The sequence below is a fragment of the Leuresthes tenuis genome, unplaced genomic scaffold (genome assembly GCF_036924035.1).
Source record: "Leuresthes tenuis unplaced genomic scaffold, fLeuTen1.0.hap1 SCAF_17, whole genome shotgun sequence".
In the NCBI taxonomy this organism is placed as follows: domain Eukaryota; kingdom Metazoa; phylum Chordata; class Actinopteri; order Atheriniformes; family Atherinopsidae; genus Leuresthes; species Leuresthes tenuis.
The window spans coordinates 1,987,743-2,007,852 of NW_027325371.1; the positions used below are offsets into that span (position 1 = coordinate 1,987,743).

The window sequence follows — 20,110 nt, forward strand, 5'->3', positions numbered from 1 at the left end:
ATCTGCCTGCAGAGGCCAGCAGCTGTGCTTCTGAATGTTTGTCTTTGTTGGTTTTATCCACCCTTTAAGAACATATTAAAAACCAAATCCAAGTGAAACACTTTTTCTGGATAAATCACTTGTTTCTGTGTTATTTCAACATGAATCTCCTCTGGGAGGGGAGGCGGGTGTCCTGATCGACTCCTGCCCTCCTGAACATTTACTGTCTGAGCTTCGGCCCTCAGAGGGCCCAGATTTTCATTATTTCTGCTCTTTATCCACCGTCTGAACCACCAAACATCTGAAAACCAAACAGAAAATTACAGGAAAGTGTTGTTTCCTTTAGCTTTTGTGAATCATTCCTAAACACCTTCCCCACATGACTGATCACATGATCAATCAGCTGTTTGAGGCAATAAACATGAGCAGCACTGATATAAAAGAAGAGTCCCAGCAGTTTAAAGGATTCCTGCAGATCTCTCTCCATGTTTCTCTGCTTTTTCTTGTGTTTTCTTCCTTCAGGTTTAGTTTCCAGTGAGCCACCGATACTCTGTTTATTTGGACAGCAGCCTTTAGCGCCCCCTGCTGACCGCAGCACACACTACTTTATTCAGCCCAAACCAGCTGATGGAAACACAATTAGATCACAGGGGGTCAAGGAAGAGCTGAACCGCATCAGCAGCTTCAGGCTTTCTCAGCTCATCCTGCAGGCATCACTGTGGAGACACTTCTGAGTCTTTGAAGGGAACATTTCAGAATAAAAGAGCAGGAAAGTCTTTCTCTACAGTCAGCAGCATAAGAGCATAAATTCTGTCCACACCACACTACATTTGGGCTGTTTGAGGCAACAGCATGAAATATTCAGAAAGACAGAAGTGAAACACTCAAAGCTTGTTGTGGCTGAAGTGTTGATGATGAAGCTCTGAGGCTCACTGTGCTGCTGTTTAATGTTTAAATCCTGCTTCTGCTGGGAGAAACAGAGAAATACACCTTTAGTTTGAAGCTTTGACGCAGGACAAAAGCAGCAGTCAAACACACCTAAAACTCTGGGGAAATGTTCCACCCAGTTTGCTAAAAACACCTTTGTCTTAGACTTAAAATCCATCTTTTTTTATTCTACTGAGATCAAAACTGGTCATCAGCAGGAAAATCAGAGCAAAATATCGACTGAGATTAAAGCCTGACTCAAAGCCAACCCTGGATCCAGTTCAGCCCATCCTCTGCTCCCTGACTGCCAGGATGAGTGGTCTGTTCACCCAGAGTTCATTTCACTGTTGATCCTGAGCTGGTGAACATCAGTCACACCTGAACACACCTGTTCTGATGCAGAGACAGCCCTACAGGAAGCAGAGACATGTTCATGAGGGGAAGTTAGAGGCTGAATCTCAGAGAGAACTGCAGAACAAAGTTCAGAGTTTGATGTTCAGGAGCTTGGAGGCGTGTTTTAACATGAACTCCACTGGTCAGACAGCTTCTATCTGTCCCGCCTCCATCACAGGTGGACTCTGCTCTGACTGGTTCCAGGAAGCAGCTCACCTGTGTCTCTGTCTGTCGAGTGGAGAGTCTTCTTCTTCTGCAGCTCTGAACAATCTGTGAGTTTCCTGTTTGTTTCTGCTCTGTAATGTTGGAGAACATGTTCGCTTCTTATTTCAGAACAAACTTTGATCACTTTGTGTTTGAAGACAAATCTACATGATGATCAGGTTATTGATTAACTGGAATCAATCAGCATGATGATCAGCTGATGTTTCTGTTTGTTTCTTTCTCAAAGAAACTGCTTCGTGTTTTATTGCTTCTAACTAATCAGCCCTGAGTGATGTCGTTGAAGTGCTGAAGAGACACTCATCTGTATCTTTCCACCTTTAAAGTCAGAAAGAGCAGCTTCCTGTCTGACCTTTCCAAATAAAATGAGCTTAAATGACCTTCCGTTCTGAAGCTGTGATGCAGTGTATGTATGAGGAAGTTCAGTGTTCATTGTGGTTCAGTCTCTTCACTTCCTGCATTGTGCTGCAGGATCCAGTTGGACCAATCAGAACCTGCAGTGTGGGATTCTGGTGCTCTTTCAGTCAGACTTCACATTCAGACTGAAATCATTCTTTAACATCATCCTTCAGTTTCTGTTGTTGATATTTATTCATTACATTCAGAGTACAGATGCTGCTGTTTTTCAGCTGTCAGCAGGAAAAGAAACTCTGAAGTGTCTAAAAGTTAGTTTATAGGAGATGTTAAAGATCAGGGGCTGCGTTCATAAAAACTCTGTAAAGAGCTGCTCCTGCTGATGAAAATCTAACCAGATTCTTAGACTGGTTGAGAATGAAAGAGTAGATCCTACTAAAGATAAAAGTTATTCAGCAACATGTTAACCCTTAAAAGGAAGGAGGATTTGAGTTGATGTGCAGATGAATGATCTGTGTTTCCTCTGCAGATGAAGGTAGAAAGTGTGTGTGAGCTGATGTGAATCCAGCAGCATGGATCAGTGTGAGGACACTAAAACCACTCTGTGTGGGGAACATGAGAGCCAGAGCAAAGCTCAGAGGTGAGACCACCATCTCTAACTGTCCATGACTCTTCTCCATGTCAGAGCTCAGCGCTCACATCACCAAACCACCTTTATTCACAGGAACCAAGCTGGATCTGCAGCTGAATCTGGACCTGAACCCAGCTGTGTGTCCTTTAAGAGAAACAGGTCCCAGGATGAGTTTATTAATTTCCAACATGATGTTCCATCAGACAAACAGTGAGTAGCTGTCAGTATTCAGTGGAGGCTGCATCATGGTTCAGATGAATTATTTCAGACTTGGATCAGTTCTTGATGTGTCTGATGAGATTAATCAGCTGCATCATGTGTGTAATGTGATGTTTGCTTAATGCAATACATGGTGAAGTGTCGCGTACATCAGATGAATGATTGTGTGAACAACAGACATACAGTTGGTTCAGTTTATTGGTAGAGACAAATCTGCTCTTTCAAAATATTGGTTCTGGACATGTCCATACCGCCCATACGCAAACCTACGCCCATGTCATCTCTTTGGTAATAACATTGACTGAAAGAGGAGAGATTCAGCTATGTTTTAAGGGTGTAATTTCTTTGTGTAAGTTAAACTATAAGAAAGTTAGAGGAATTTGTTTGATTATTTAGTTGAATATCAGAACAAGCTGAAAATGATCAGTGCCTCACTCTGCTGGCTCCCCATTCATAAAAACAAGAAGGAGCAACAATGTTCATGTTTTTGAAGCTGTGATATTTCAAAATTGGCTTAATATTTGAAAAAGCTGAACCATTTGGTAATAGCTGAATGTCTTGTGACCCGTTTAAAGTTTGAATGGTGTCTCTAACTGGAAGTATGCAGAAGTATGGGTTGAAAAGAGGATGAAGGGTTTGAAGCGTTTCCAACTCATTTAAAAGACGGGAAAATTCATATAAAAGTTTAATATTTTGAAAAGTATAAAAGCTAGAAATACCAAAAGTCACAGCAGCCATCTCCTGTACCTGCTGAACGTTTTGAGACCAAATTTGTTGAAATCAGTGAAAGTATACAGGAGTAGTTAAGTGACAGAAGAACTGGGAATATGGAGAAAAAAAACAGGAACACTGTAGTGAGAATGCTTAATCAGCATTCTCACAACTAACCAACACACCGTCACATGGTTCATGCAGCCCTGAACAGTGCTGTAAAAGCAGAGAGGCGACACTCCCTCAGACTTCTACAGAAAGAAAGTAATGCAGAAGTCATGTGGATCATGGAGCTGCACATAGTTCCAAACCGCAGCAGTTCCACCATTGAACGCTGTTTATTTTTGGTGTTTCTAAAGTATTTTCTCTGGTAAGTTGATGAAATTACAAGATTCTTTGGCATTGGGAGGTATTAGCTGACTGCTCTTTAACTAATTAAGTCAACAGCGTTATTTCATGTAGCCAGTTTTAGTTAATTAATTATTGTTATTATTAAATATCTGTAGGTCTTTTTACACCAATCTGAGTCTGTCGAGTGGAGAGTCTTCTTCTTTCAGAATAAAATGAGCTGAATGTCAGTGATGAAGCTGTGATGCAGCATATATTTAACTTGTTTAGTCTGATGATGATGAGGATGTTCAGAGTTCATTGTGCTTCAGTCAGACTTTACATTCAGACTAAAATAATTCTTTAACATCATCCTTTAGTTTCTGCTGTTGACCTGTTTCCTGTTTTCAAACGTTTCATTTGATCTAATTTCAGCTCCTTTTTCTCAGTATTTAGACTTTTGATCAGCTTTATTAAAGCCTCACACAGCTAAGATCTAACACATGTCTCTGTTTGTATTTGCTGTTAAAAAGTCCTCTGAAAACTAAACTAAAGAATCCTTCATCATGGTCATCGGGATCATGAGGTGTGTGCTGGGCTGTAGCTCCATGCCTCCACCTAGTGGACAGGTAGTGGAAGTACAGCAGCTGATGGCAGCTTCCTCTGCCTCAACACTCCTGTCTGACTGCATTCAGAGACACTGATATGAAACAGAGAATCAGAGCCAATCTGTGGAGGAGCAGCTGATCTGTTTACAGCTCAGATGATGGAAAAGAGGATTTGAGTTGATGTGCAGGTGAATGATCTGTGTTTCCTCTGCAGATGAAGGTAGAAAGTGTGTGTGAGCTGATGTGAATCCAGCAGCATGGATCAGTGTGAGGACACTAAAACCACTCTGTGTGGGGAACATGAGAGCCAGAGCAAAGCTCAGAGGTGAGACCACCATCTCTAACTGTCCATGACTCTTCTCCATGTCAGAGCTCAGCGCTCACATCACCAAACCACCTTTATTCACAGGAACCAAGCTGGATCTGCAGCTGAATCTGGACCTGAACCCAGCTGTGTGTCCTTTAAGAGCGACATGTCCAAGGATCAGATCATTCATTTCCAACATGATGTTTCATCAGACAAACAGTGAGTATCTGTCAGTATTCAGTGGAGGCTGCATCATGGTTCAGATGAATTATTTCAGACTTGGATCAGTTCTTGATGTCTCTGATGAGATTAATCAGCTGCATCATGTGTGTAATGTGATGTTTACTTTAGTCTTTCTGCTCTTTATTAAAACAAAGTGAAGTTTTCTGTTGATTTATTCAAAATCAATCATTTTCTGTCACATTTTTAGTTTTTAATCCAAACTGAATTTTACTGAACATGTAAATTTAAATTAAACAAGTGTTTTTTTCCCTATCAGCAGCTTTCAGAGACTTGAACCTGAACCTGAACCTGAACCTGAATCTGAATCTGAATCTGAATATGAATCTGCATCTGAACCTGAACCTGAACCCAGCTGTGTGTCCATGAGGAGCGACAGGTCAAAGGGTCATATTATTGACTTTAAATCAGACCAACGTTCACGGTCTCTGAGGTGAGCTGAGTGTAAATGGTGTAACACTGTAAAATGTTCCAGAGTCAGTCTGAACAGTTCTTATTCCAACTTGTGTTTAATGTGAGCTCTTATTCACATCATTTCATGTTCACATGTGAAACTGTCAGAGTGGAAAGAATGGATGATAAAACAAGTCTCTTTCAGTGAGGAAAATATTAAGAATGATATTTATTATAGAGGAGCTGTTTCTAAAATAAATGTTCTGAACAATGTCAGCTGCTTTACAAACAGTCTCACATGAACAGAGTCACATGGATCAATAATATGAAGCTGAACCTCAGTATATAGGAACTAACTAACCCTCAAACTGCTTCATCTGACATCAGCTTCCTCCCACTGTTAGAGACACACTGAGCTCTTATCTTCTGGAACACAGATGCTGCTGATGTGCAGCTTCAGAGTTAATCAGCTGCTTTATGGCTGCGTTCACTGTTCACATCCACACATCCCTTCATGGACCTTTACCTTGTGTTTGTCTCTGTGTGGACAGACACAATGTGAGCTCATTCTTCATGATTCCTCCACAGAGTGGACCAGCAGAGCTCAGAGGTTCCCAGTGGTCAGTCTGCCCAGCAGCATCAGACACAGCTGGACTCCATATTTATGGTCTGTACATGTACAACAGCTACTTTTCCATCTATTGTGTTCACAGTCATCTCCAGGCTGCACTTTGCAGACCAGCGGATTGTCAGTGTGTCCAACATGGATCTGATGTTTGGCTCCATGATTTCAGCCTGATTGGCTCATTCATATAGTATTCTGTTCCAGCTGCTGGAGGACAACATGCTCACTTTTGTGAAGGAGGAGCTGAAGAAGATCCAGAAGGTTCTGAGTCCAGATTACCCAGAATGCTTAGAGAGTCAGAGGGAGGGTGAGGATGAAGAGCAGAGGTGGAGCAGAGAGGCATTAGTGAAGATCACAGTTCACTTCCTGAGGAGAATGAAGCAGGAGGAGCTGGCTGAGCGTCTGCAGAGCAGTAAGAGGATTTCTCTAAAGATTTAACCTGCTGGATAAATGACACATTTACTGATGTCTCAGCTCACAGAACAACACATGTTCAAATACTCATTCTTTACAGGGTGGAAATGTCTGTTTACTGATGTTATTTCTTGTCTTCATTCAGAACTATGTGGACGTAAAGTTAAATCTGCTCTGAAGAAGAAGTTCCAGTGTGTGTTTGAGGGGATTCCTAAAGCAGGAAACCCAACCCTTCTGAATCAGATCTACACAGAGCTCTACATCACAGAGGGAGGGACTGGAGAGGTCAATGATGAACATGAGGTCAGACAGATTGAAGCAGCATCCAGGAAAGCAGGCAGAGCAGAAACATCCATCAGACAAGAAGACATCTTTAAACTCCCACCTGGAAGAGACGAACCAATCAGAGCAGTGATGACAAAGGGAGTGGCTGGCATTGGGAAAACAGTCTTAACACAGAAGTTCACTCTGGACTGGGCTGAAGGCAAAGCCAACCAGGACATCCACTTCATGTTTCCATTCACTTTCAGAGAGCTGAATGTGCTGAAAGAGAAAAAGTTCAGCTTGGTGGAACTTGTTCATCACTTCTTTACTGAAACCAAAGCAGCAGGAATCTGCAGCTTTGAACAGTTCCAGGTTGTGTTCATCTTTGACGGTCTGGATGAGTGTCGACTTCCTCTGGACTTCCACAGCAAGGAGCCCCTGACTGATGCTACAGAGTCCACCTCAGTGGATGTGCTGCTGACAAACCTCATCAGGGGGAACCTGCTTCCCTCTGCTCGCCTCTGGATAACCACACGGCCTGCAGCAGCCAATCAGATCCCTCCTGGCTGTGTTGGCATGGTGACAGAGGTCAGAGGGTTCACTGACCCACAGAAGGAGGAGTACTTCAGGAAGAGATTCAGAGATAAGAAGCAGGCCAGCATCATCATCTCCCACATCCAGACATCACGAAGCCTCCACATCATGTGCCACATCCCAGTCTTCTGCTGGATCACTGCTACAGTTCTGGAGGATGTGTTGGAAACCAGAGAGGGAGGAGAGCTGCCCAAGACCCTGACTGAGATGTACATCCACTTCCTGGTGGTTCAGGCCAAAGTGAAGAAGGTCAAGTATGATGGAGGAGCTGAGACAGATCCACACTGGAGTCCAGAGAGCAGGAAGATGATTGAGTCTCTGGGAAAACTGGCTTTTGAGCAGCTGCAGAAAGGAAACCTGATCTTCTATGAATCAGACCTGACAGAGTGTGGCATCGATATCTCAGCAGCCTCGGTGTACTCAGGAGTGTTCACACAGATCTTTAAAGAGGAGAGAGGGCTGTACCAGGAGAAGGTGTTCTGCTTCATCCATCTGAGTGTTCAGGAGTTTCTGGCTGCTCTTCATGTCCATCTGACCTTCATCAGCTCTGGAGTTAATCTGATGGGAGAACAACAATCATCATCAGCTCCTGTCGGGGCACAAACATCTCTTTTTTTGCAGTCTTTTATAAATATGTTCGGTTTTCGCTCTGGTGTCAATCAGCAGAAAGAACAACAAACATCCTCCCAGACATCTGAAACAACAGAAGATCAATCTGCAGATTCTCTTCGACTCTTCCATCAGAGTTCTGTGAACAAGGCCTTACAGAGTCCAAATGGACACCTGGACCTGTTCCTCCGCTTCCTCCTGGGTCTTTCCCTGCAGACCAATCAGAGGCTCCTACGAGGCCTGCTGACACAGACAGGAAGTAGCTCACAGACAGGAAGTAGCTCACAGACAGGAAGTAGCTCACAGACAGGAAGTAGCTCACAGACCAACCAGGAAACAGTTGATTACATCAAGGAGAAGATCAGTGAGGATCTGTCTGCAGAGAGAAGCATCAATCTGTTCCACTGTTTGAATGAACTGAATGATCGTTCTCTGGTGGAGGAGATCCAACAGGCCCTGAGTTCAGGACGTCTCTCCACAGATAAACTGTCTCCTGCTCAGTGGTCAGCTCTGGTCTTCATCTTACTGTCATCAGGAAAACATCTGGATGTGTTTGACCTGAAGAAATACTCTGCTTCAGAGGAGGCTCTTCTGAGGCTGCTGCCAGTGGTCAAAGCCTCCAACAAAGCTGTGTAAGTACAGAGATAAATATGTTTAAATACTCTGTTTACTTGTTAAAAGGAGAGAAAAGAGTTATTTCTCAGATAATTTCAGTTTGTAGATAACACAGATTCACAGCAAACAGTTACATCAGATCAGTTCACATAAAGCGGAAAGAAACACGCTGCAAGAATGTGGCAACACTTTATAATGTAGAATTAGGATAAATGTCCTCATTATTTATTAATTTAACCATCTTTAATGTGAATAATTAATAATTACATAACTTAACTCTTTTCCTGTTATTCCTCCTCAGACTGAGTGGCTGTAACCTCTCAGAGAGAAGCTGTGCAGCTCTGTCCTCAGCTCTCAGCTCCCAGTCCTCCAGTCTGACAGAACTGGACCTGAGTAACAACAACCTGCAGGATTCAGGGGTGAAGCAGCTGTCTGATGGACTGCAGAGTCCAAACTGTAACCTGGAAGCTCTCAGGTCAGGATTCATTCAGCTGTTCAACTGCTGATCATTTTAATTCTGCTTTACAGTCATGGATGAACAGCTGACCTGTTCAGGATGGTCTGCTGTTGGTGTGTTTTCTCTCAGTATCTGCCATTTGTGTTGTTTTCTGCAGCCTGTCAGGCTGTCTGATCACAGAGGAAGGCTGTGCTTCTCTGAGCTCAGCTCTGACCTCCAACCCCTCCCATCTGAGAGAGCTGGACCTGAGCTACAACCATCCAGGAGACTCAGGAGTGAAGCGGCTATCAGCTGGACTGGAGGATCCACAGTGGAGGCTGGACACTCTCAGGTATGGAGAGATCTGCTGCAGCATCACACAATGTCTGATGGAGGAGGAAGAGCTGGAAACATGTTCTCTGTCCTTCAGTCAGCCCTGTCTTTTTGCTTCATGCTGGTTCTGAGTTTTATATGAACCTACATGTAGGAGCCTTTTTCCTTTGTTCACTCAAGCAGATCTTTACACAGAACATTTAACAGCTTTATGTTGGTCTGCAGCTCAAAAACATCACAGTTTCTACATAAAGAGTGAAAAACTGTGGAATGACTGTTTTCCTGACTTTTCCCTCTTACAGAGACACAGCTTACATCTCACTATGTGATGATGTTCATGTTAAACGTCAGTCAGCTGACTCCCAGGTCAGAGTTCAGACCAACCTGACATGTTGTCCACAGTCCGTTCACTTTGTTAGTTCGTTCTCACTCACCAATGATCACAGTTAGGAGTTAAAAACACACAGTCAGGGTTTTAAATTAGAAATGGTCACAGATCACACATTTGACCTCTCAGTCCAGCTGCATCAGGTGATCCGTGCAGTTTCACCACTTAATGACGTCCACATTTCTGGCCCTGATGGGCCTCTGCTGACTGGCTGCTGATGAACTGGTGCTGCTGCTGTTGACCTGCTCACATTGGCATCGGTTCAACATCAAATTCATCCTGTTTTAAACTCACTGTCATACTCTGAATGGACGTAAATGTGATTTTCAGATTCAGAGAAACCTTCCTGGTCATTGTCTTCCCAATCTTCTTTGTCTTTGGGCTTTGACTGAGCTGTTCCAGAACCCTGTGTTTCTGATTCCTTTGGAGAAGTTTCTTGGTGGGTTTACTGGAATGTTTTCTCTCATTATCATGTAGCATGGTCCACCTCTGCTTCAGCTGCAGTTTCTGGACAGATGGTCTCACATTTTTCCCTCAAACAGCCTCTGAAATGGTGAAGAATTCATGTTGGATTCTGTGATGGAGAGTTGACCGGGCCCTGCCTCAGACCCAAACCATTACATTTACAGCTTCAGGCTTCACTGTTGGTTTAAAGTTCTTCTGCTCAAATATTGCCTTTAGTTTACACCAAACAAGTTCCCTGTTACAGTGTCCAAATAATTCAGTTTTAGATCCATCCAAAATGATCCAAAGTCCAGGGACCAGATGCATAAATCCATTCATCCATTTTCTCTACCTGCTTAATTCAGTTCATGGTGGCAGGAACTGGAGCCTATCCCAGCAGCCACAGGGTGAGAGGCAGGTCCACCCCGGGTGGGTCTAGAGTCCATCTCACACACAAACACACAAACCGCTCATACAGATGTTCCTGCATTAAATAAAGAGAATCTGCACACTTCACACATTCCTCAGACCGTGCGTACAGATGTTTTCAGTGTAATTTAAGTCTGATCCGAAGTGGAGATGAAACTTCTGAAACATCCCATACTGTCCTCATACTTTCATTATTTCTTATTTCCATAACTTCAGACACAGTCCGCTCCTTTTCCTTTCACCGGCTCATGAGCTGGTTAGAAGTGATGAGGAGCAGCGAGGGAGGAGCAAACCTCTGTCAGGAGGAGGAGGAAATGTCTGCCAGCATTAGCCGGTGTCCCCTTAAAACAGCATGGATCTGTCAGAATGATGGAGGTTTATCAGGTCATTTCTGAGATAAATGGGCCACAAAGAAAACATACATACCAGCAATCATCTGCTGGTTAATGCACAGCCTGTAAGGAAACATATTCCGCAGATTCAGAGACTTTATTCATCCAGTTAAAGGGATATTTCTGTGTTTTTCAAGTGGGGCTGTGTGAAGGACTCATGAGCAGTCAGCATCTTCCTCAGTGTAGAACAATGTGTGTGTGAGAGCCATGTAATGTCCATGTGTGCATGCTGAAAGAGACGGTGCTGCTCTGACCCCCCCCCCTCCTTTCAGGGTGGAGCCTGCTGGAGAACGATGGCTGACACCAGGTCTGAGGAAGTGTAAGTGTGTTCTTCATCTGATTCATGACATCCAGCCATCTTCACACTGTCACATCACTCACTGATCAAAGTGAACAGATGATAGATCAATAACTGCAGCTGGATTGTGTTTGTTCTCTCCATCAGATTCCTGTCGACTCACCATCGACACAAACACAGTGAACAGTGAACTGAAACTGTCTGACAACAACAGGAAGGTGACACGTGTGAAGAAGGTTCAGTCATATCCTGATCATCCAGATAGATTTAATGTCTGTCCTCAGCTGCTGTGTAGAAATGTTCTGACTGGTCGCTGTTACTGGGAGGTCGAGTGGAGAGGATGGGTTTATATATCAGTGAGTTACAGAAGAATCAGCAGGAGAGGAGACTGTTTGTTTGGATTCAACGATCAGTCCTGGAGTCTGAGATGCTCTGATAGTTCAGATAGTTTAGGTTACTTAAGTTACTCTGTCTGGCACAATAACAGAAAAACACTCATCTCCTCCTCCTCCTCCTCCTCCTCCTCCTCCTCCTCCTCCTCCTCCTCCTCCTCCTCCTCCTCCTCCTCCTCCTCCTCCTCCTCCTCCTCCTCCTCCTCCTCCTCCTCCTCCTCCGTCTCTAACAGAGCAGCAGTGTATGTGGACCGTCCTGCTGGCACTCTGTCCTTCTACAGAGTCTCCTCTGACACACTGATCCACCTCCACACCTTCAACACCACATTCACTGAAGAACCTCTGCTTCCTGGGTTTGGAGTCTGGTCACCTGGTTCCTCGGTGTCTCTGTGTTGAGCATAAAGAGTTTCCTCCTGTCAGAGAATCACTGTTGAACAGATAGTTCAGTCTGTACATGTCTGTCTCTTTCACTCAGAAACACCTTTTCAGATTCATGGATTCAGTCAGTTTTTGGTTGAAACTCTTCTGAATGATTCCTTGGAAACTTCTTCGTCTTCCAGTCCTTTAAAGATGGAAGCTGCCATTCTTCCAGGATGTTGTTTTTCTGTGTTTCCAGTCAAAGCTTCACACTGAATATCAGTATGTTGTGTTTCTCTGCAGCTCACTGCAGCTGAGACCATTCAGTTGCTGTCAGCTGCAGTTAGTTTGCTGCACATGTGACAAACTGTGACATCAGAGAGGAATCACTGAGCTGCAATCAGCCCAGATGAATTTCCAACCTGCTGACAGATCTTCTCTGATTCTGCTCCAATGAGCAGAAGGTTGGTGAGCAGCCAGGGTTCATCCTGATGATGTGCAGTTATAGACTGAATTATTGAGTTCTGATCGCAGACTTTTGATATTTTACATCATTTTACATCATTATTTTTAACATTCAGTCTCACAATGTTTGACTTTGTGTTTGAAATGTTGAATTTTTAAAATCTTCAACAAATGTTTTCAAAAATAATTTTGATATTTTCTCTTTTACATTAAATTTGTTTTTAGTATCTGAACATTTAGACTTTTTAATGATTTTAGACTTTTTGATAAAACGTTTAATTATTTAGCTAAAAACTTTACTTCATCGATGAAAATGTATCATTTTTACAAATAGCAGCTTTTTAGTTTGAAAGATACGAAAAAAGCCAGAACAATTTTTATTTTATAAAGATTTTATTTCCACATTTTTCTGTTCTGCATTCTTCATATGCGTGTTCCTTTAAAATGTATGTAGGATGATGTAAGCATGACATTAATATGCATCTCTATTAATGTCCTCACTGCTTTAACACCTGTCATTTGTTCCAGTTACTGGAAACTTAACTGCTCTATGCTACAAAATAGTGAAACTAAAAAAGGATCAGGGATATGACCTCATTTTACTGGTCCAAAGCAAACAATGAAAACTCTTTTGGGACTAATTGGGAACTCCTTAAATATGAGTTGGGAACATTTTTAGGAAAGTGTGGAGCTCAAGCTGTCAAAGCGAGAAAAGCAGAAGAGTTGAAGCCTGTGTGGAGCAGAACTAACTTATCCAGCAAAAACCCGACTCCTCAACAGAGGAAGAAACAGAAGAACTCCTTCTCCTGCAAATCAAACTCCATGACTTATATTTCCAGAAAGCAAAGGGTGCCTTTATCAGGTCTCGCTCCAAATGGTGAGAAGAAGGAGAACAAAACACTCATTACTTCTTTAATCTTTAATGCCGCCAACAATAATATTAGTAGGTTCAGTATTAACGGAGCTGTTACTGAAGATCATCGTAAAATAGCAGATTTTTGTTCTCATTGTTCTAAAGACCTGTACAGTTCCAAATGTTGTCAATCTGCAGCTGATAGTTTTTAAATTCCCTGTCGGTTAAGACAACAGGTGAAGCAGATAAAGTATCCTGTGACAGGCCTTTATCTGCTGTAGAAGTGCAGCAAGCCATCAATCAGCTCAGAAACAATAAATCTCCAGGGTCTGATGGACTAACAGCTGAATTTTAGAAATCTTTCATTGCTGAACTGACTCCCTTTTTACAGAAAGTCTTTATAGAATATAGAAATAACCAATGCCCCCCCCCCCCCCCCCCCCCCCAACACATTTACTCTCACTCTTAATTCCCAAAGCGAAAAAGGAAAATCTACTTTTAGACAATAGGCGAGCGATCTGCTACTAAAGAACGATTCCAACATATTAGCTCACTTATTAGCAACAAGATTCAGATCAGAGCTGGACTCTGTTACCATGGAAACACAGTCAGGCTTTATGAAGAAGAGGCATGTTGCAGATAATGTGAGGCTCGTCCGAGACATGTTGGATTATCCAGAAATGGTGGAGGATGATGGGTTCATTGTGTTTCTGGATTCCTACAAAGCCTTTGATACAGTCCAACATCCGTTCATTTTACAATCCCTTAAGAAATTTGGCTTTGGCAACTATTTTTTCTCAGCTGTTAGAAGTCTACATCACAGAAGTAACAGCTCAGTTAAACTAATGGGTGGAATGTCTCCTGGATTTAAGGTCTCCAGAGGCATTAGACATCGGTGCCCTGCTTCACCTGTTCTTACTTGCAGCTCAGCTCAGAACATCAGAGGGATGTTCAGTTTGGGCTCTTTGACTTCAACAAAAATAAAGAAAAATTCAACAAAACATTTATTATTAACCTCATCATACTGATGGCGAAATTTCACATTCATAAATGTAAATTTACTCAGAGAAAACCTTCTTTTGTTGCCTTTCACGGTGAGCTCAGGCAGTTTATTTTCTCCATTAAATTTTCTAACAACCGTAAAGATAATATCTGAAAACAATTTATTTTACATTCTTGGTGGGATGACTCGGGAGTCTGCTGTATCTGTACAATGTTTTGTGTGCTGTGCTTTTTGCACATTTACGTAGAATAATATAAGTAATAATAATAATAAAGTTTCTTTAAAATAATCCCAAGCGGCGCAGGAGAGTGACGTCAGTGACCGCTCTTCTTCTGCGTTTGTCGAGCCAACGTAGGGCGCTATGATTCATTTCAAAGAGCTGAGAACACCCGCACAGAGAACTAAACAATCGTACTGTAGCCCAAACTATTTCCCACCAAAATCCGTCTCATTCTTTTCTTTATCTTTTAACAATGTTTTAATGCGCGCGTGTCCTGACGCGATTCCACGAATCCTGTGAAGAAGCGGTGTCCAATAACACGCTGGAAGAGGTTTCCAGCCAAGAATGCGCTGAATGAATGCGGCTGTTCTCATCGTGGTGACGGGCTGACAAATCTACATGGTTGGAACTTTTAATGTTGGAGGGTTGAGATTCCCATCATGCTGTGTGAATGTCACAAGTTACAATATTTCTGTAGAAGTCACAGAGAGTTAAAAACATGTAAAAATCCGCTCTGCCACATACTGTGGGCTGGTTCAAACTGTCACAACTTGGAGGGTATAGTTCAGAAAGCTGAGAATTATCTCCAGATTTCAGCCACATCTCATTTAAAAATATAAAATCGGGCTGAATATAAATGATAAAACCATCTAAAATCAAAGTGCTGTTGGAAAGAGCTTTTTTACATTAAAAAGAGTGAATTTAACCGAGAAAATAAAGAAGCCGAAGAACCTTTAATCAGTTCATATCAGTCAGTTATCTCTCTGCTGACTCTCTCATTATCAGACTGATGAACATTAGAGCCAGAATCCTGCAGTAAGAGGAGTAATGTTGGTGAGAACATCAGTATTACTGTATGTGAGGAGTTGTAGTTACTGACCGTGACCACTGGAGGGCAGTGATGATCGTAGTTTCTCTGTTACAGTCCACATGATGACAATGACGTCAGCAAGCAGCAGGGAGTCACAATGCAACAGTTAAAGTAGTTTATACAGAACATTATGTTAGAATAACCAACAAGAATAAATAATGACAGAACAGCTGAAAATATATATTAAAAATATAGAACTTTATCTACAGAGTGTCCCAAGATTTAAAAGTTGTATAAATATGGCAGTGCAATAAAACTACTTATTAACAGTGGCGTCATTAGGCTGAAGCCCCCCTAAAATATTATTTTTTAAATAAAATTAATTATAATCATATTTTTTGAATAAAAAAATGCCGACATATTCAATATAAAATGGCCAGAATATGAGTTTGAATAAATAATAATATAACTTGTCATTATTCCCTTGAATATGATGATAAATCTGTCAGTTTCCCCTCACTTCATAGCGTAAGGTAGAGAGAGCCCCTTCAGGGCCTCGTTATCCAGCCCATTCCACCTGTTCATATGGAGAACTCCCACATCACTGAACATCCTGTCCACGTTTCCCTGTGACTTTGCTTGCAGTCGGTACCTGCAGCGCTGTACCTTTGAAGCACTCAGAGCCCAACAGAACAGCATCAGGAGAAGAACGGATGGATGAAGAATGGATAGAAGCACGTTCTTCCAAAAAGTCCTTCTTCATCACTGCTGGTAGTAACAGTTAGTTAGCTCCATCCCCAGCTAACAGCAGAAAGTCTCATGGAGTCAGTAAACCAAATGCTCTGTGTTTGACAAATAAAAACCTGGCTTGCATCCTGTAGACAATCTGTGCACGTCTTTGGTGTTTTTTGCTCAGTAGTTATATCTCAGCTCTGAAAGAGACTTCAGACCTGGCAGAAGCTTTGATCTGTGAACAAGCAGTGTGTGACACTGTGATTTAGTCACGTCAGGCATCATGGAGTGGAGCCAAGGCCGTAACTACCATTGAGGCCTCAGAGGTCGTGTCCTCGGTATTCTTTATTCTTTATCCTTTTTAGGAGTTGTGACTCATGACCTCAGTATTTATTCTGCTTACGGCCCTGAGTGGAGCCACACAGTTTTTTGACCTCACTCTTTTTATTTGTATTTCTCATTTTTGTGGATGGTCATGCTGGACTGTTGCATCTTGCTTTATTTTATAAGTAAATGAAGGAAACTAAGGAGAGGATCCTGTGGAGTTTTTCCTCTGAGTGTGAGGTGGATAACGAGGCTGAGAGCGTCCAGCTCATGGCTTCATTATTTAGGAACCTACACCAGAGATAACACAGGAATAAAGGCGACCTATGACCTCTGTTCAGTTTCTCTGACTGTGGGATTTAGCCACACCCATTCCTGAAGCCTCCATGATGGGCTCAGTTTTATGGAGTCACTCTGAGCTGCTCAGATAGATGAATTATTGACTCCTCAGGCTATCAAAGGTGGCTGCTGTGGGATGTGTTCTCTGCTGGTTATGGCCTGTAAAGTCTATCTGCCTGCAGAGGCCAGCAGCTGTGCTTCTGAATGTTTGTCTTTGTTGGTTTTATCCACCCTTTAAGAACATATTAAAAACCAAATCCAAGTGAAACACTTTTTCTGGATAAATCACTTGTTTCTGTGTTATTTCAACATGAATCTCCTCTGGGAGGGGAGGCGGGTGTCCTGATCGACTCCTGCCCTCCTGAACATTTACTGTCTGAGCTTCGGCCCTCAGAGGGCCCAGATTTTCATTATTTCTGCTCTTTATCCACCGTCTGAACCACCAAACATCTGAAAACCAAACAGAAAATTACAGGAAAGTTTTGTTTCCTTTAGCTTTTGTGAATCATTCCTAAACACCTTCCCCACATGACTGATCACATGATCAATCAGCTGTTTGAGGCAATAAACATGAGCAGCACTGATATAAAAGAAGAGTCCCAGCAGTTTAAAGGATTCCTGCAGATCTCTCTCCATGTTTCTCTGCTTTTTCTTGTGTTTTCTTCCTTCAGGTTTAGTTTCCAGTGAGCCACCGATACTCTGTTTATTTGGACAGCAGCCTTTAGCGCCCCCTGCTGACCGCAGCACGCACTACTTTATTCAGCCCAAACCAGCTGATGGAAACACAATTAGATCACAGGGGGTCAAGGAAGAGCTGAACCGCATCAGCAGCTTCAGGCTTTCTCAGCTCATCCTGCAGGCATCACTGTGGAGACACTTCTGAGTCTTTGAAGGGAACATTTCAGAATAAAAGAGCAGGAAAGTCTTTCTCTACAGTCAGCAGCATAAGAGCATAAATTCTGTCCACACCACACTACATTTGGGCTGTTTGAGGCAACAGCATGAAATATTCAGAAAGACAGCAGTGAAACACTCAAACCTTGTTGTGGCTGAAGTGTTGATGATGAAGCTCTGAGGCTCACTGTGCTGCTGTTTAATGTTTAAATCCTGCTTCTGCTGGGAGAAACAGAGAAATACACCTTTAGTTTGAAGCTTTGACGCAGGACAAAAGCAGCAGTCAAACACACCTAAAACTCTGGGGAAATGTTCCACCCAGTTTGCTAAAAACACCTTTGTCTTAGACTTAAAATCCATCTTTTTTTATTCTACTGAGATCAAAACTGGTCATCAGCAGGAAAATCAGAGCAAAATATCGACTGAGATTAAAGCCTGACTCAAAGCCAACCCTGGATCCAGTTCAGCCCATCCTCTGCTCCCTGACTGCCAGGATGAGTGGTCTGTTCACCCAGAGTTCATTTCACTGTTGATCCTGAGCTGGTGAACATCAGTCACACCTGAACACACCTGTTCTGATGCAGAGACAGCCCTACAGGAAGCAGAGACATGTTCATGAGGGGAAGTTAGAGGCTGAATCTCAGAGAGAACTGCAGAACAAAGTTCAGAGTTTGTTGTTCAGGAGCTTGGAGGCGTGTTCTAACATGAACTCCACTGGTCAGACAGCTTCTATCTGTCCCGCCTCCATCACAGGTGGACTCTGCTCTGATTGGTTCCAGGAAGCAGCTCACCTGTGTCTCAGTCTGTCGAGTGGAGAGTCTTCTTCTTCTGCAGCTCTGAACAATCTGTGAGTTTCCTGTTTGTTTCTGCTCTGTAATGTTGGAGAACATGTTCGCTTCTTATTTCAGAACAAACTTTGATCACTTTGTGTTTGAAGACAAATCTACATGATGATCAGGTTATTGATTAACTGGAATCAATCAGCATGATGATCAGCTGATGTTTCTGTTTGTTTCTTTCTCAAAGAAACTGCTTCATGTTTTGTTGCTTCTAACTAATCAGCCCTGAGTGATGTCGTTGAAGTGCTGAAGAGACACTCATCTGTATCTTTCCACCTTTAAAGTCAGAAAGAGCAGCTTCCTGTCTGACCTTTCCAAATAAAATGAGCTTAAATGACCTTCCGTTCTGAAGCTGTGATGCAGTGTATGTATGAGGAAGTTCAGTGTTCATTGTGGTTCAGTCTCTTCACTTCCTGCATTGTGCTGCAGGATCCATTTGGACCAATCAGAACCTGCAGTGTGGGATTCTGTTGCTCTTTCAGTCAGACTGAAATCATTCTTTAACATCATCCTTCAGTTTCTGTTGTTGATATTTATTCATTACATTCAGAGTACAGATGCTGCTGTTTTTCAGTTGTCAGCAGGAAAAGAAACTCTGAAGTGTCTAAAAGTCAGTTTATAGGAGATGTTAAAGATCAGGGGCTGCGTTCATAAAAACTCTGTAAAGAGCTGCTCCTGATGATGAAAATCTAACCAGATTCTTAGACTGGTTGAGAATGAAAGAGTAGATCCTACTAAAGATAAAAGTTATTCAGCAACATGTTAACCCTTAAAAGGAAGGAGGATTTGAGTTGATGTGCAGATGAATGATCTGTGTTTCCTCTGCAGATGAAGGTAGAAAGTGTGTGTGAGCTGATGTGAATCCAGCAGCATGGATCAGTGTGAGGACACTAAAACCACTCTGTGTGGGGAACATGAGAGCCAGAGCAAAGCTCAGAGGTGAGACCACCATCTCTAACTGTCCATGACTCTTCTCCATGTCAGAGCTCAGCGCTCACATCACCAAACCACCTTTATTCACAGGAACCAAGCTGGATCTGCAGCTGAATCTGGACCTGAACCCAGCTGTGTGTCCTTTAAGAGAAACAGGTCCAAGGATCGGTTCATTAATTTCCAACATGATGTTCCACCAGACAAACAGTGAGTAGCTGTCAGTATTCAGTGGAGGCTGCATCATGGTTCAGATGAATTATTTCAGACTTGGATCAGTTCTTGATGTGTCTGATGAGATTAATCAGCTGCATCATGTGTGTAATGTGATGTTTGCTTAATGCAATACATGGTGAAGTGTCGCGTACATCAGATGAATGATTGTGTGAACAACAGACATACAGTTGGTTCAGTTTATTGGTAGAGACAAATCTGCTCTTTCAAAATATTGGTTCTGGACATGTCCATACCGCCCATACGCAAACCTACGCCCATGTCATCTCTTTGGTAATAACATTGACTGAAAGAGGAGAGATTCAGCTATGTTTTAAGGGTGTAATTTCTTTGTGTAAGTTAAACTATAAGAAAGTTAGAGGAATTTGTTTGATTATTTAGTTGAATATCAGAACAAGCTGAAAATGATCAGTGCCTCACTCTGCTGGCTCCCCATTCATAAAAACAAGAAGGAGCAACAATGTTCATGTTTTTGAAGCTGTGATATTTCAAAATTGGCTTAATATTTGAAAAAGCTGAACCATTTGGTAATAGCTGAATGTCTTGTGACCCGTTTAAAGTTTGA

General features: G+C 42.4%; 2 protein-coding genes across 2 annotated transcripts in view; both read left to right on the forward strand.

Annotated features, from left to right (window-relative positions):
* Positions 1–2,630: 2,630 nt before the first annotated feature.
* Positions 2,631–20,110, forward strand: part of LOC140273183 (uncharacterized) — a gene marked incomplete at its 5' end in the record, with an annotated part of 41,064 nt that continues 23,584 nt past the window's right edge. The window contains 6 exons of the mRNA XM_072368699.1: positions 2,631–2,716; positions 5,900–5,978; positions 6,141–6,348; positions 6,496–8,449; positions 8,734–8,907; positions 9,047–9,220. Coding sequence (XP_072224800.1) covers positions 2,631–2,716; positions 5,900–5,978; positions 6,141–6,348; positions 6,496–8,449; positions 8,734–8,907; positions 9,047–9,220 — 2,675 coding nt within the window. The remainder of the gene's footprint in view (positions 2,717–5,899; positions 5,979–6,140; positions 6,349–6,495; positions 8,450–8,733; positions 8,908–9,046; positions 9,221–20,110) is intronic.
* Positions 10,711–12,060, forward strand: LOC140273083 (stonustoxin subunit alpha-like). The gene is made up of 3 exons (XM_072368608.1): positions 10,711–10,778; positions 11,091–11,173; positions 11,300–12,060. Exons 1-3 carry the CDS (start codon positions 10,711–10,713, stop codon positions 11,938–11,940), a joined length of 792 nt encoding a protein of 263 aa, XP_072224709.1. The 3' UTR covers positions 11,941–12,060.